This window comes from Triturus cristatus, chromosome 10 (genome assembly GCF_964204655.1).
Source record: "Triturus cristatus chromosome 10, aTriCri1.1, whole genome shotgun sequence".
NCBI lineage: Eukaryota > Metazoa > Chordata > Amphibia > Caudata > Salamandridae > Triturus > Triturus cristatus.
This window is the reverse complement of record NC_140593.1, coordinates 871,022,815-871,040,367: the sequence shown is the minus strand read 5'-3', so window position 1 is coordinate 871,040,367 and position 17,553 is coordinate 871,022,815. Positions and strand designations below refer to the sequence as shown.

Genomic DNA, 17,553 nt, shown 5'->3' with positions numbered 1-17,553 from the left:
GTGTAGTTGAATCCTTAGCCTATCTACCAGCTCGTCAGTTCCTGCTTGTGAATGTGTAGGTCCATTTACACCCCAGGGCCCAGGGACACCAAAGTGAACATAACTTATTTTAGCACAGCCAAGTTATAAAATATGGTGCGATTGAAGACCATTGCCATTGAAGACCATTGAAATAGGTAGTTTTCTCTCTAACATTTACCTGTGACAAAAGGTAGGAGCCCCAAATACTGTCAACAAAATTGTTCTAGCACATATATGGTTACAGACCACTCTGGACTTTTGGGCAAGTGGGCAACTGAAGTGGACACAAAAACTGTTGACTTGGAGATGGTTTCTTTAGGTCTCTAAAACCTGTACTGTTTTTGGGAGTTGGAGGTTCAGAGCCCGCTTTAGGTAATGGATTTTGTGTCACTGATTTTAGGATTTCTGGCAAATGTTCCACTGCAGGATCCAAACCAATGAGCTATCTGCTTTGGTACCAAAATCAAGGAATAAACTAAATCTAATGTCAGAAAGTTCTTAGAGTAACACGTTAAATTACTGTCACTCCACTAGACATCAAACCCCTTTTGTAACATATCAGACTGGACCTTCTTTAGACTTATTGAATTACATGATCACTGGACGTCCTCCAGAGGTTTCCAAACCTGTTTGAGGAACCCAGTGTCAGGTTCCTCGTTCCGATGTCCCCGGGGCTGTGTTGATGCTCTATGGGGGCCCACCTCTGGATGACCCCAAGTCCGGCTATTGAAACCGCGGACTTTTGGGGTGATCGAGCGGGGGAAGGAAAGGGTGGGGACTGCAGGGAGGGAGATCTGTGAAGGCAAAAGAGACAACAGAACACAGCATAAGACGTTTTGTTTCCAGTTTCTCTCAATGGAAAACACCCGCGTTACTTTAGCACGATGGTACACGTGAGCTTGCCCTCACCTGAAAAGGAAAATAAGGTATTGCCGGACATATGGGGGAGAGCTACAGGTCGTGGTCTTTTCGTTTGCAGGCACTAATATAAACGACAAGGAAAGGCACACGTGGGGAGAATGACAAGGATCAACATACAGACACACAGACACCATATATAACTTTGTGGAGTAATACCCACTTGTGACTGCCCAGCTCATTCCATGCCTTCGGCTTTGTAACCACCCCTCTCTCCTGACTCGCACATATGTCTAGGAATATAAGCAGAAGAAATCAAAAGTGTAAACCAGGCCACCGCTGGGTGCGAACGCTCACTGCTAGTGTCTGCCTGGGAACTGAGGTCTGTGAGGGTATGCTTTCCTATGCCTCCGATTTGTCGGACGATTGCACTAGGTCTCGTTGTCTCAGAGTAATGTTCGGGCTCGCTCTCTGCCTGTCTTGACCAGCGAGGCTTGCCCCCTTAAGTCTATTCACTCTCCTTATACTTGGTCGCTCCCCTGCATGAGACCAGCCGGTCTCGCCAACAGAGGGGCGGGTCTGTGATTTCTCTATGGCTCGGAGAGCTTGTCTCCGACTAGGATGGGTCGAGCCCCGATGGAAATACTGCCACAGTACTCCTACCTCGGTCACGACGAACCTCCGGATTTCACGGGCCGCTACCTGGGTGATGAGCTCGTCCGAACCTTCGTCTCTCGGCGTCTCCTCGTCTCGTCTCCCTGGTCGAAGAATTATCGGCTCCGTGTGCAATGACCTTTCGCCTTTTGACGTCTTGTGGTGGGGCGTGGCGCGCATTACGCATCGCACCTCCCGCGCTGCCCATCGGGAAGTGTAGTTCTTCGCGCAGTCCTAGTGTCGCTAGTATCGGCCGGCGTGCGCTGATAAGTCTGACAGCACATCCCTCTTCCGAGGATCACCGCCGGCCGCTAGGCTTGTCTGGGTGCATCCTATGGAACCGAGCGACCAGTCTGGGTGCATGGACCGCTGTGGCAGGTTCCCATGAGTCATCTTCTGGACCGTACCCTTTCCAAGCGATCAAGTACCACAACCTGCCTCGCACTGTCTTTGCGTCCCGGATGGCCCTGACTTCGTACTCCTGTTCCTGCATTACCTGGATCGACGATGGACGGCTAGACGGGGGTTGTGGAGCGCGTTTCAGAAGGGAAACATGGAACACGGGGTGTATCCGAAAGTGCGATGGTAAGCGAACCTTCACAGCCACCGGGTTTACGTGCCCCAGCACTCTATACGGGCCTATGTATTTGGGGTTGAACACGCTATACCTTTTAAAACGAATGTTACGTGTTGAAACCCACACCCAATCTCCCCGACTATACACTGGCCCTGGTCTCCGATGTTTATCCGCCTGTTTCTTGTACTGTTCCTTTGCCTTCAACAGATTTCCTCTGGCTACCGCAAGCACCCTACGCATAAGCTTCAGCCTGTTGTGCAGTTCAGGGCGTCGAGTGTCAGTGTTGGGCAGAAGTAGGGGAGTAAACCTGGGATGGAACCCATAAGTGCTAAAGAACGGAGTGAACTTCGTGGATGCATGCATGGCACTGTTATACGCTACCTCCGCTGCCCATAACCATTCCACCCATTCCTCTGTAGCTGAGCTCACGTAACAACGGAGGTATTGCTTGAGTGTCTGATTGAGTCTCTCAGTTTGGCCATCTGTCTGTGGGTGGAAGCTTGTTGACAAGGAAGAGGTGACCTGGAGTTTGGAACACCACGTTTTCCAAAATCCCGAGGTGAATTGGGCCCCTCTGTCCGATACTATGACCTGTGGAAGTCCATGAAGCCTAACGATGTGCGTTAGCAGGAGTATGGCCGTTTGCCCCGCTGTGGGAGCCTGTTTGCAGGCAACAAAGTGCCCCATCTTGGTGTAATAGTCGACCACCACCATGATGGCGGTCATTCCATGATCGTTAGGAAGTCCCACTATGAAATCAACTGAAATTCGTTCCCACGGTCGTTCTGGTGTGGGCAGAGGATGTAACAAACCCTGTACGGGTTGGCGGTCTGCTTTCATTTGGGCGCAGATGGAACAGTTTTGCACCCATTGCTGAAGGTCGGGACGAACCGAAGGCCACCAGAACTGTCGAAGCACCTTTTCTAGGGTCTTGGTGCGCCCGGTATGTCCGGCACAGGGGGAGTTGTGACACCATTCGAAGACCATCTTCCTCAATGCTCCTGTGGGTATAAGCAGCTGCTTCCCTTTTACTGGGAGGCCTTGATGGAGTCTCCATTCAGGGTGGAACCTTAACCAGGTTCTCCAAGTGGTGTGGCGGATTCCTCTCCGCACGCTGTTCAGGAAGTCGTCTGTGGCCACGAGACCTACCACTCGACTAGGTTCTATGATCGATGCCTCCTTCACGGGTTCTTTCTGTGAAGTGTTTTCCTGTCGTGTGAGGGCGTCGGCCTTCCGATTGTTGACTCCCGGGCGGAATGTGACGATGAAGTTATACTCCGCGAAAAACAGCGTCCAGCGTAACTGACGCGGTGTAAGGTGTCGAGCCGCTCGCAAAAACTGCAGATTGCGGTGGTCGGTATACACGGTAATCTGATGTACGGCCCCCATCAGCCAATGCCTCCATTCCTGGAAGGCATCCTTGATTGCTAGGAGCTCTTTTTCGGCTATCGTGTAATTCAGCTCTGCGGGGTTTAGTTTTCTGGACATAAAGGCGATGGGGTGTAGATATCCGGTGTTCTCCTGTCTCTGTGACAAGACCGCTCCTACCGCGATGTCCGAAGCGTCTGCTTCTACAAAAAATGGCAACTCCGGTTTAGCATGTACTAGAATAGGAGCGGAACTAAAGGCATGTTTCAGTTGATCAAAGGCCCCTTGGGTTTCCGTCGTCCAAACAAAGGGAACCTTCACTCGGGTCAATTTGGTCAGAGGGGCGACCGTGTTGGAGAAATGTTGTATAAATCGCCGGTAGAAGTTTGCGAACCCGAGTAGGCTTTGGATATCTTTCACGTTCTGGGGACGGGGCCAGTCCGTCACTGCCTTCACCTTCCTCTCGGCCATCACTTGTCCTGAAGGGGTCAGCATCACCCCGAGGAATTCCACGGTGGTCACATGAAACTCACACTTTGTGAGTTTGCAGTATAGGTGGTTTGTGAACAAGGCGTGTAGCACTTTTTGCACATGCGTTATGTGTTCGTCTTCTGTGAGGGAATACACGAGGATGTCGTCAATGTATACGACCACGAAGACGTCCAGAAAATCACGCAACACCTCGTTGAGAAAAAATTGAAAGGCGGCCGGGGCGTTACAGAGCCCAAAGGGCATTACGAGGTACTCAAACAGCCCATACCGCGTTTTGAATGCCGTCTTCCATTCATCCCCGTCGCGCATACGCACGAGGTGATAAGCTCCTTTCAGGTCCAATTTGGTGTATATCGTTGCAGCTCTCACCTGCTCCAAAAGAACCGGGATCAACGGGAGGGGGTATCGGTTCTTCACCGTGATAGCGTTGATCGCTCGAAAGTCGATACAACATCTCAACTCCCCATTGGCCTTGGGTATGAAAAAGAGTGGTGATGCCGCAGGTGATCTGGACGGACGAATAAAGCCGAGTTCCAGATACTTATCAAGGTATGCTCGTAGGTGCAGGTTTTCTGGGATGGTTAGAGCATATATTCGCCCACAGGGTATCACCGCCCCGGGTACCAGATCGATCCGACAGTCAAATTCCCTATGTGGAGGGAGTTCTTCTGCCTTACTGTCGCTGAAGACTTCTTGGAAGGCAAGGTAGCAGTCGGGTAACTTGGTCTCCTTTTCTGCCGCCGTGGCTATCCCATGGACAACGGCGAGCACCGCCGCCGGCTGCACTGGTTCGCGATTACAATGGGCTTGACAAAATGCCGACCTCAGCTGGAGGGTCTTCGAGGCCCAGTGAATCCTGGGTTCATGTTGCTGTAGCCACGGGAGTCCGAGGATGATCCCGTACTGCGGGGCGTGGATGACGTTGAACGAAATCCATTCGCGATGCTCCCCCTCATACCAGAGTTCGTACTCCGCTGTGTGATGTCGTATGGGTCCGGAATCCAGCTCTTTTCCGTCCACAGCGTAGACCAGTTCAGGGGAGGCTTTTAGGCGGAGCTGTACGCCTAGTCGTTTGGCCTCCTGCATATCCATAAAACAGCCTGTGGCTCCGGAATCAACCATGGCTCTGACCGGGAGGAGCACGTTATTGATGTCTATCTGCATGTTTATAAAGAAATGTTCTTTTTCCCGAAAGGAAAAAAAATCCACTGAAGGGATGGTATGTTTCCCTGAAACCTTCCCTCCTTCCGATTTCAGGTACGACAGTTTTCCTCCCCTTTTTCCGTGGTTGCGACTGCCGCCTGGCCTATCCGTGGCCGTCCAAATGCCGGTTTCACGGGGCATTCTCTGATGAAGTGGCCTTTCTTGCCACAATAGAGGCACAATCCCTGTTTGCGCCTATGATCTCTTTCGCTCACGGTTAATGAGGCCCTCACTGCTCCGATCTCCATAGGTTCGGGTTTAGAAGGAGGTTTCTCCGGTGGTCCAGTCCGATCACTCCATGGGGTACCCCTGTCTTTGCGGGTATGCGCGCCTTTCCGCTCTCTCAAGCGATGGTCCAACCGCAGCGTCAACTCGATAAGGGCCGCACAAGTACTAGGTTGTGGCTCGATTTGGGCCAGGACGTCCTTCAACTCATCTGTGAGGCCATGGTAAAAGACGACCAACTGTTTGGCTTCCGGCCAATCGGTCTCGGCCACCAGTCTTCGAAAGTTGTTCAGGTAGCTCACCAAATCAAGAGAGCCTTGCTTCAGCTCCATTATATCCTTATCCGCCGAGAACGTCTCGGCTCGTCGATCAAATGTTTTCTCGAAGGCCATGCGAAAGGCGTCCCAATCGTACAGCAGATGGTCGTCGTTCCTTACTATAGGGACCGCCCATTGGGCAGCTTCGCCCCCCAAATACGATATGAGAAACGCGACCCTGGCTTGATTGGTGACAAACACCTTCGGTTTGCAAGTGAAGTGGAGCAATATCTGTGTTATAAACACCTGAACCTTTTTCTGGTCACCATGGAACCTCTCTGGGGGAGCCAGGGGAATAGCCGCCGGCACTTCTACCACTAAGGACGTAGGGTAAGACGGGCTACCCATGCTAAACGGGTTCCTTTGCATGTAATCGACACGTGAGTGCAATGACGCATTTTCCTGTCGTGAGGCGGCTAAGTCCACCTGCATCGACGCTGTTTCCTGGCGTGAGGCGGCTAAGTCTACCTGCATCTGTGCTAACGTAGCCATCACGTCGTCTAAAGTAGTCATGACCAGCTTTCAACACAACCAGGGGGATAAGAGAATTCTTGGGCCGATAATTCTGTCAGGTTCCTCGTTCCGATGTCCCCGGGGCTGTGTTGATGCTCTATGGGGGCCCACCTCTGGATGACCCCAAGTCCGGCTATTGAAACCGTGGACTTTTGGGGTGATCGAGCGGGGGAAGGAAAGGGTGGGGACTGCAGGGAGGGAGATCTGTGAAGGCAAAAGAGACAACAGAACACAGCATAAGACGTTTTGTTTCCAGTTTCTCTCAATGGAAAACACCCGCGTTACTTTAGCACGATGGTACACGTGAGCTTGCCCTCACCTGAAAAGGAAAATAAGGTATTGCCGGACATATGGGGGAGAGCTACAGGTCGTGGTCTTTTCGTTTGCAGGCACTAATATAAACGACAAGGAAAGGCACACGTGGGGAGAATGACAAGGATCAACATACAGACACACAGACACCATATATAACTTTGTGGAGTAATACCCACTTGTGACTGCCCAGCTCATTCCATGCCTTCGGCTTTGTAACCACCCCTCTCTCCTGACTCGCACATATGTCTAGGAATATAAGCAGAAGAAATCAAAAGTGTAAACCAGGCCACCGCTGGGTGCGAACGCTCACTGCTAGTGTCTGCCTGGGAACTGAGGTCTGTGAGGTTATGCTTTCCTATGCCTCCGATTTGTCGGACGATTGCACTAGGTCTCGTTGTCTCAGAGTAATGTTCGGGCTCGCTCTCTGCCTGTCTTGACCAGCGAGGCTTGCCCCCTTAAGTCTATTCACTCTCCTTATACTTGGTCGCTCCCCTGCATGAGACCAGCCGGTCTCGCCAACAGAGGGGCGGGTCTGTGATTTCTCTATGGCTCGGAGAGCTTGTCTCCGACTAGGATGGGTCGAGCCCCGATGGAAATACTGCCACAGTACTCCTACCTCGGTCACGACGAACCTCCGGATTTCACGGGCCGCTACCTGGGTGATGAGCTCGTCCGAACCTTCGTCTCTCGGCGTCTCCTCGTCTCGTCTCCCTGGTCGAAGAATTATCGGCTCCGTGTGCAATGACCTTTCGCCTTTTGACGTCTTGTGGTGGGGCGTGGCGCGCATTACGCATCGCACCTCCCACGCTGCCCATCGGGAAGTGTAGTTCTTCGCGCAGTCCTAGTGTCGCTAGTATCGGCCGGCGTGCGCTGATAAGTCTGACACCCAGAGCGTTGGACCAGAGCCTAATATTGACAATTCATTATAGAATACCGTACAGCTTGGTAAAGTAAGGATTGATTTCTCAGTCTTGCGACCCTGGATAGTCAAGTGCAGGAAAGTGAGCACATGGTTAGACAGTCGAAGTGCAGTAAAGTGAGTACATTGGTTAGCCGTTTGAAGTGCAGTAAAGGGAGCACATTGGTTAGACGGTCGTAGTGTAGTAAAGAGAGTGCATTGGTTAGCCGGTTGAAGTGCAGTAAAGGGAATACATTGGTTAGTCGGTTGAAGTGCAGTAAAGGGAGTACATTGGTTAGCCGATTCAAGTGCAGCAAAGGGAGTACATTGGTTGGCCAGTCGGAGTGCAGTAAAGGGAGTACATTGGTTAGCCAGTCGAAGTGCAGTAAAGGAAGTACACTGGTTAGCCGGTTGAAGTGCAGTAAAAGGAGTACATTGGTTAGCCGGTTGAAATGCAGTAAAGGGAGTACATTGGTTAGCCGGTTGAAGTGCAGTAAGGGAGTACATTGGTTAGCCAGTCGAAGTGCAGTAAAGGGAGTGCATTGGTTAGCCGGTCGCAGTGCATAAAGGGAGTAGATTGGTTAGCAGGTTGAAGTGCAGTAAATGGAGTACATAAGTTTGCCGGTCGAAGTGCAGTAAAGGTAGTATATTGGTTAGCCAGCTGAAGTGCAGTAAAGGGAGTACATTGGTTAGCCGGTCGAAGTGCAGTAAAGGGAGTACATTGGTTAACTAGTTGAAGTGCAGGAAAGGAAGTGCATTGGTTAGCCGGTCGAGGTGCAGTAAAGGGAGTACATTGGTTAGCCGGTCGAAGTGCAGTAAAGGGAGTACATTGGTTAGCCAGTTGAAGTGCAGTAAAGGGAGTACATTGGTTAGCCAGTCAAAGTGCAGTAGAGGGAGTACATTGGTTAGCCGGTCGAAGTGCAGTAAAGGGAGTACATTGGTTAGCCGGTTAAAGTGCAGTAAAGGGAGTACATTGATTAGCCGGTCGAAGTGCAGTAAAGGGAGTACATTGGTTAGCCGGTCAAAGTGCAGTAAAGGGAGTACATTGGTTAGCCGGTTGAAGTGCAGTAAAGGGAGTAAATTTGTTAGCCGGTTGAAGTGCAGTAAAGGGAGTACATAAGTTTGCCGGTCGAAGTGCAGTAGAGGAAGTACATTGGTTAACCGGTCAAAGTGCAGTAGAGGGAGTACATTGGTTAGCTGGTCAAGGTGCAGTAAAGCCAGTACATTGGTTAGCTTGTTGAAGTGCAGTAAAGGGAGTACATTGGTTAGCCTGTCAAAGTGTAGTAAAGGGAGTACATTGGTTAGCCAGTTGAAGTGCTGTAAATTAAAGGGAGTACATTGGTTAACCGGTTGCAGTGAGGTAAAGGGAGTACATTGGTTAGCTGGTCAAAGTTCAGTAAAGAGAGTACATTGGTTAGCCGGTTGAAGTGCAGTAAAGGGAGTACATTTGTTAGCCGGTTAAAGTGAGGTAAAGGGAGTACATTGGTTAGCTGGGTGAAGTGCAGTCGCATATGTGTCCCTGTGACACCAGTGGTGAATAAAACTACCCACTATATATACTGCCCAGTACCCGCTGACCACCATAAGACCTAAAGAAAAGATCCTCCCGCCTCACACCAATAGCGTCTCAAGGCACTACAACACATTGTCTGGAGTGTGAGAACTTATAAACCATAACATAAGCAAATATCAAACCACGATGTTAAGGGAAAACTGTATTTTTAATTTGTATTTTTTTCCTTTATGCTAAGGTTAGCAGTCACACTAGAAGCCATTATTTAATATCTGCAGACATGTAATTCCTTAATAATGTTTCTCCTGTTAATTCCTCTAGCCTGGCATGGAATGGAAAGAGGGATGTGAAACATGCCACTGCTTGAATGGTGTCCGTGTCTGCTCAGCAGGATGTCCACAACTGCACTGCATTGAGGTATGGAAGAGGTGCCTACAAATAGCAGAGAAATAAGAAAAGGGGAAACTGGAAGAAAGGGGGGGGCATTCCCACGTTTCCCATGCCAGAGGTTACAGGTTTCGTTCATTTGCATCAAAACAACACGGACCTTTGAAGAGGAATTTCCTAGGACATCTGGGTTCATTCTTTAGTATCTGCCTATAAAATTACGTTTTTTAATCCCATTTTTTATTATTAGTTTCCCTCGTATTCTCAAATGATGGGCATACCTGAAACTCTTGAATGTGGCCCATATCTCAAAGCCCATATTGCTGTGATCATTTCCTTACTGTCTGCCAGCGACTGCTGAAATAACACTTATTTTTCAAGGTATATGTGTATTCTAAATCCCATACATTCATGTTCCATGGATTCCTGTAAAATTCTAGAATAGAGACCTCGGGATTATCGGTTTTCCTACATGGAACCACGACCACTGTGCTGTGATTAGAGTTCATTGGCATGTCCTAAGCATGTGTGATCGCAAACAGTAAAAAAAAATACGAGAAACATAGTGTTGGAAACGCCACACTGTATAAGGCGTGCCTCCATTCTTCATCGACAACACATTGGCTTCTTGTGGCAGGGGAACCGAATGTTGGGTGGATTGGACATGTGCCAATTTTTCTCCGATATCCTGTAACCTACTACTGTCCAACTGTAAATGACGTCCAGTGGATTGCTCTCTTCTGATGTACCTCCTGTTTCCATATTTTGGATAATATGAATAATATGGCTTAGTGGTAGATGTGGGCGCAATAGTAAGTAAGTAAGTAAGTAAATTTTATTTGCTCAGTTAATAAAAACCATTGCAATGCCACATTATAAAAATAAAACAGAAGATAAAACAAATACATTCTCTACGTTTCCCAACAAATACTTAAATGCAGTCTAAAATAATAAAATCTTCCAGATTAAGACTTTCATTATATCATTTCCGTCACTTTGATAAGTTTTACAATAAAAACTATGTAATTGTGTACAGTTCATACTATCAAGTGACTCCAAGATAAGTTAAAAAACAGGTTTCTGCATCCTTATCTCCACCTCTTTCATAAATTTCACCAAGTTGCAGTTTAGCCGCAAATCGTCAGGGGAAAAACAGGCAAGCACGGCATTCCTTCGGGTGCGTATTCCTCGTTGGTTAAACAAACATTTAAGCAAACGTTTCCTTACTTCTAACAGTTTTTCACAGGAGCATAAGAGGTGTGGCATGTCCTCAATTGCCTTACCGCATAGCCGACATAGGGCATCCCCTTTGTCCCTCTGCCAGTGTGGAAGATGGCATCTACAAGGGATCAGGCCCATTCTGAGTTTTAGGAACTTCAGCTTTAAAAATCTTGAGTAGCTCAAATTGAAATAACTCTGTAGACCTTGATTTGAATAGGAGTTTAAGACAAACCACCCATGTGATCTCCTGGCAACTGACTCCTTATCTTCTATCCATGATAGGTGTTTTGTTGTTTTCTTTACCAGTCTTTTAATAGTTGAATGATTGGTGGAAGTATTCCATAACTCCTTTAAGCCTAGGGTCGCCAGTCTTTTGGCCAGATAGTTAGCAGCCTGGGATACTTGATTCTGCTGTAATTCTGACCATAAAAGGCTATTAAGAGACCCTTGTTTTGCCTTCCTGATTTTATCCCACGTAATTATGTATGCGCCCTGTCTTGCAAGCACCTGTTTGTGACCTCCAAACTCTAATCTCCTTTGGGCCGGGGATGTGTATTTAGGTAGACCAAAAATGATCTTATATACTGATGCCACAGTTTTATCCAGAATTCCTGCATCTCTTCCTCGTTGTGCTTCACTGCCATAAGTAATAGTAGGCAAGAGTTTTGAGCGAATAACTTGTATTATGGGGAAAAGAGATGGACTAGTTAATTTTCCATTTAATTTTTTTAGTGAGACTCCTATGGCAATGCCTTTTCCTCTGATACTTTATTTTTGTAGGATAAACTGGCCACCACTGTCAATTATGACCCCTAGATATTTATACATGTTTGTATCCTCTATACGATTTTTATTCCAAAACCAACTGTTCGATGACTTTCTTTTTTTGTTGATTGACATCGTTTTTGTTTTGTTCAAATTAATTGACAATTGGTTTTCATCAGAATATCTTTTTGTAGCATCAATAAGATTTTGCATCCCTATTTTCGTGTGGCTAATTAAAACCAAATCGTCTGCGTATAGTAATGAGGACAGTATTTGGCCTCCTAGTTTTGGTGCATGAGAATTGCAGTTATTGAGCAACCGAGTGAGGTCTCCTAGGAACAGGTTAAATAGTGTAGGGGCCAAGACGCATCCTTGTTTTAGACCATTATTTGTTGTGATGCGTCTCGACAGATGAGAGCAGTCACCCAGCTTAACCTGTACCCATGTGTCACTATGTAAATTAATCAACAGATCTAATAGAGGCTTTGGTATCCCCCACTTCTGTAGTTTGGCCCATAAAAGATTACGATTAATATGATCAAAGGCTGCCTTATAGTCTATAAAGCACAAATTGATTGGCATTTTAAATGTTTTTGCCTTATCAATTAACAGACCCATAGCCAAAATGTTTGTTGATGTCCCGACAGTTTTGGCAAATCCGGTCTGATTAGCCGGGATTAGAGAATATTCTGAAGCCCAGGCCTGCAGTTCCTCCAAAAGGATTTCAGCAAAATATTTTGCTTCGTTATCCATGAGGGCAACCAGTCTATAATTATTTGGAAGAGTTTTGTCCCCTGCCTTAAATATTGGGGAGATGATTGAACCCTTCCAGGAGGCAGGTAAAACATTTAAATGTTTGATTTCCAAAAACAGAGGTAGAAGGGCTCCATCCCATTCCTTTTCGTTCAATTTGTACAAAATAGGGGGAATGCCATTCGGGCCTGGCGCCCCGTCCCGCTTCCCTTTTTTAATTTGGCACTCAATTAGTTTTCGAAATTTCATTGAACCTATATCGACGCTTCGTGCTGTCTGGTTGTATCTAATATCACTCAAGGAAAATAATTTGTTGTCATCAGCAGCTGTCATCGAGTTATTAGTATTATGTTGTGAAAAATGGTCTTTGAGATAGTGAACCCATGTTTGTTCACTGATGTTTGAAGAGACTCCTTCGTGCCCAGGATTCATAAAGGAGTTAATTGTTTTCCAAAATTTTGCCCCGTCGTTCAGCTTGATATCAGAATGTAATTTTGCCCACAGGTTTTCCTCAATTGATCTATTTGCTTCCCTTTTGTTTTTTTTTAAAGATGATTTTAGTTCTAGCGATGGGAATGTCTTACTATGTCGTTTGGTAGGTGTCTAAGTTGGCGTATTGTTCGTGCGATGTCTTTTTTTTTGCTCTTTATTTTAGTTCTATGATCTTTTGTGAGAAGGAGCATGTTGCTAGCCTTCTTTGTGTATTGGGGTTTCAGGGTTGTGGTGTAACCTGCCATGTTGGATGTAAAGCTTTCCCATTTCTGAACCTCGCTTGCCCCGGTTCGCTCCTCAAAGTGTTGCTTTGCTCTTGCTTCTATATCTCCATCCATTACTGCCGAATACTTCATCCTTTTGTAATTGATGGTATAAATTGACTCGTTTGGTACCAACGATTGTTCGAGTTTTGGTTTCATGATATTAAATATAATTTCTTGGGGACAGTGATCGCTGTCAGCTTTTTCCCCTATTTTAAATGAAGAAATGAGGCGAAATAGAGATAGTGACATAAAGGTATAATCCAAAATTTTACTTACTCTTGTAGAGTAGAATGTACACGCTGGCGGAGTGTCTCCACTGAGTCTCCCATTCAGTGCTCTGAGATTATAATGCTCAAGGGTCTCTAAGACCGCCTCTCCAAGCTTGGATTGTGAGGATGTTAGTGTAGCCTCTTGATGTGGAATATTCCAGGCTATGTTTAAGTTGCGGCTCACGTCACTCGATGAGATTCCCATCAGGTTGAGATTAAAATCCCCGGTAATCATAATATCAGTTGTTGAAGTGTCAGTTATGATGTCATCAAGGCATTTGTATAGATCCTTTGTGGCTTTTCCTTTCCTTTTCGGATGGATATAAGCGTTTATCAGTATTAGCTCGAGACCTTTCTTGCTTTGAGTTGAGGAAGACAAGTTTATTGCATTTAAATCTGGGGAAGAAAGGCCTAAGTCCTTAACATCATAGCCACTTGCAACCGAGACATAAGACACTAACCCCCCTTGTAGGTGACCAAATTTTGCTGTTTTCACTGCACTGGTAAAAAAGCGAAGAAATCCATGCAGATGTGGAGGTTCTAGTTGCCATGTTTCTTCTAGGGATATAATGTCAAAGGACTGTAAATAGTTAACAAAATCCAAATCAATCATTTTGGAAGCAAGACCATTAATGTTCCATGAGCATATTTTTAATTGGTTTTGCCTTTTTATTTCCTTTTGGATTCCCATTTGTCAGTTTAGCTGATTGTTTATTGTTCTTGAAATCCATCTTAGGTCGATAAAGCTAGGTGAAGTGCCGGCAAGGGTACAACCCGTAACCCTAAGATCTTCAGCACTACTTACTCCTTCCATCCCTTTAGCGCCTCTAAGTACAGTTTGTACCTTCCCGTTAGCGGAGTGCAGTTCTCTTACTCCGACCACCGGAATTAATAGATCAGGATATTTTGGTTTTGTAAATGGGGCAGTTGTTATTCCCCAATCTTTAAAGGTCTTAGTTTCTGCCAAGATTTTTTGTGCAACTAAGGGTGTTGTCCATGTTGCTTTTGTTTTTTCGACCTTCGTGCCAGCTTCCAATTGAAATTGAATAGAATCCAGGTCCTGAGTTGTGATACCTGTTAAAGATGGAATATGAGCTAACAGTCGTAAGATGTTACCTCTATTCAAGATATCATGCTTGCCTTTTGAGATGTACTCTGGGGTAAACCAGACAATATTTGATGAATCTTTTGATGTATCTTTCAATGTGTCCGTGTAACTAGGTTCGTTATTGTGTTCGTTATAGTGACTTTGTACGAATTCATGTCCTTGTGTTACGGTCAGTGGTGCTTGCTCTGGTATGGGAAGGACAGCTTTCCGCCCTCCAAGGTTGCGGATTTCCTCTGCAGTAGTTGATTTTGCATTCCCATTTCCAGTTTCTTCTTCCCTTTTTAGTTTTATAATGTTATTTCTATTCGTTGAACTTATGTCAATGGATTGTGATGTTTGTCTAATAGGGAGCGATCCTTTTGTCATTTGTTTCTTTAAGGTCTCCATTCTGTGATGCCTGTTGTAGTATCAAGACATTTTTTACCGTATGGTTAATTCCATGTGTTTTTAAGGAAGTCATTTTGGTAGCCATAATTGGTAGATCCGTGGTATTCTGCTTTACTGTCTGGATATTTTCTCCCTCCTTAATTTTACTGCCATTCGCTGGTGATAATGACGGTATGCAAGAGACTCTGGGTGAAGCATTTAGTGATGTAGTTTTGTCAGACTCTATTACTTCTTTTTTACTGACCTTATCCACAGAATTGGGTTCTTGTTCATTAAATTGGGTCGTTGACCCAAAGAGACGCCTGAAGCCTTCTTGAGCCACGATTAATTTTTGGTTTCTACCTTTACGTTGTTTTGCCCTCCTTTGTTTAGCATTAGGTTGCTTCACAACCTTGTCATCTATTTGAGCTACAGGACATAGATCTATTGATTCTCCCGTATCTTTTATTACTTTGTTAAATTTCTTGTTAATCGAAATGTTCGTCTCCCCCGAGAAACATTTTTCCCGATCGATGTTAAGCCTATGTTTTTTGTTTTGTCGATTGAGATTGAAGTGCAAGTTTCAAGGGAGTGCTTATCTAGTTCTACGTCCGTTTGTCTAGAGCGTAAGTAGTTGGTATTACTTTGCAACGGATTTTTTAGTTGTATGCATAGATCAGACAACTTTGATGGTAAAGTAGCCAGTTTGTCGATAATAGGGCTGCATCCACATCCTGCGTCCCTGTTGTGGGTTAGGGCCTGTTTATTTTGTAGCAGAGTCGTTAGTGCTCCCAATTTCCCATCGATAGCAACCACAAACACAGCCAGAGTGTCTAGAAGAGTCAACTGAGCGTCCATCTTATCTGATTGGTAGTGAAGTGTTTTTACAAGAAGTTGTATTGTATTTAGCAGACTGTCCCATGCCATCCCCTGGCTATTATTTTTTGATGAATTGACCATACGGACTGGGGATGTCGTATCCTTTTGGTATTCCTTTTTCTTTTCCTCTCCCATCTCTAGATCGTCTGTTAGATCGATCGCAGTACCCATGTTTGCCGTATTCGGCCCATTACTGATTGAGTCTTGGTCGTAAGCTGCCATTACGTCGTTCCAATCTTCTGATCCCAAGCGTGAGGAGATCTCTATGACGTCTGAGACATTTGTAACATTTTCTATTATAGTTAGATCCTTTGTTTCCCCCCCCCACCTTTTCTAGGCTCCGTTTGATGATTTGATAGAACATTATTTGAGAGAAGGGTGGGTGGTAGTGTTTTTAGATCTTTGACACACTGTGCCCCGTCATTCCTTTTTTGGGAATAATCAGCTCCTTTGGAAAATGATTTTTCCCCAGAACATGTTCGATTTAATTGACCTAATTGACTTGGTTGGTTAATAAACAAAGATTTGTTAGTTGTGTCATAGTCTTCAAGATTATTTTCGATGTTTATAGATCTCCAGTCATCATTTGAACTGAGACCTGTTACTGATACATCATGATTATTATCTTGACCACCTTTAATCGTCATAGTTTTCTCAATTGTCTCTTCTTGTTTATGAACTTGAGCTTTGACTTGCTCAATGTTTCTAATTGAAGCACTTCCCATTGTTGTGCAGCCAATCCGTGATTTGCCGTTTTGAGAGGTTGATGTTATTTGCCGGGGACTGTTAAATAGTGTGTTTGTACTTCTTTTTGTGTCAGGGCTTTTCCTCTCCTGTGTTGATTTCAGATCTTCAATAACTGGTGGTAATTGACTTAGTTGTACAGGTTGAAGAGGTGATTGAAGGCCAATGACATTTGTTATGTTTGAGAATAGCGTATCCCCTGGATTTTTTAAGAATGTTGTAAAAATCTTAGGTTGATGAGAAAGCTGCTTTTTTGTTGTTTTTTATTTTCCAAATTTTGTAGTTGTCCAGAGGCGTTTCCAGCAGCTGGTGGCTCTATTGCAGAGCAGTTATTCATGATTGCTTGCTCTAGTTCTGGTTGTAAGGCAGATCTTTCCTCTTCCTTCATCATGTTTCTCCGCCTCCGTTTTTTTGTATCTTTTGTATCTTTTGTAAGTATAGCGCTATCTCGAACACTGCCAGACCTCATGGTACTCTCCACTTAGTTGAGGTATAGAATTTCACTTTTTATCGCACGGAGCTTGTCGTATTGGTAGAAGCCTTAAGCTTATTATGAGTTTATTGTGAAGTTTATTGTGAAACCACGATAAACTGTAGATAGTGCCGCTGCTGCAAAAGTACAGTGGTGGCTGACTACACTGTTGCCGAAGATGAGATGAGCTAGTGCCCGGAAAAGGTTCACCTTTGCTTTTCTCCTTTCGCCCAAACCTTGGCGTTTTAGAAGAGTCACAGCTTCTGCCAAAAAAAACAACAGACTTTTTCCATTGGACTCGGGCTCCTCCCCCTTTCCCAAAGATAATGGACCAACAAACCCGGTCACAGCTCATAGAGCAGATTGGGCGCTCCAAAGCGCACTAGGTTCCTCCAGATACCTGGGGCGTACGCCTGGTGCGACTGTTTAAGTAAGGTACGAACTCTCGTGCCCAGAACAATCACAATCACAGGTAGTGTCATAAACCCCCGGGGTCTTTCCAACGGGAGACCAGCGAGAGTCTTTTCCTGGTTTGCCACTTGTAAATTAACCAGCAAGAGCTTTTTTTTTTTCTTTCGGGCTTTTTACCCTCCAAACAGCAATCCGCAAAGTAGAACAGGTGACCCTCCGGAATCAGGCCCCAATCAAACCAAACCGAGCCGGGAGAGAACCGAGCCGGGAGAGGACTGCAGAGAGGGGCGGGGAGGGGCGATCAGCGGTTTCGAGTTCCCCGGCAGTTTTACTGGTCCCGATGAAGATTACTCACGTCCCATCCGTCCCATCCGTCTCGCGTCTCCTGCGTCTCCCGTGTCTCCCGCTGCTTGGTGTTTGGTGTTTGGCGCACAGTGCTCGGTGCTCGGTGCTCGTTCTTCCGCCC

At 45.9% G+C, this 17,553-nt stretch overlaps 1 protein-coding gene across 1 annotated transcript in view; it reads left to right on the top strand.

Moving 5' to 3' along the window:
* LOC146796142 (SCO-spondin-like) overlaps positions 1-17,553 on the top strand; it is a 1,481,201-nt gene that overhangs the window by 1,450,980 nt on the left and 12,668 nt on the right. The window contains exon 113 of the mRNA XM_085631266.1: positions 9,276-9,371. Within this exon, the coding sequence (XP_085487392.1) occupies positions 9,276-9,371 (96 nt within the window). The remainder of the gene's footprint in view (positions 1-9,275; positions 9,372-17,553) is intronic.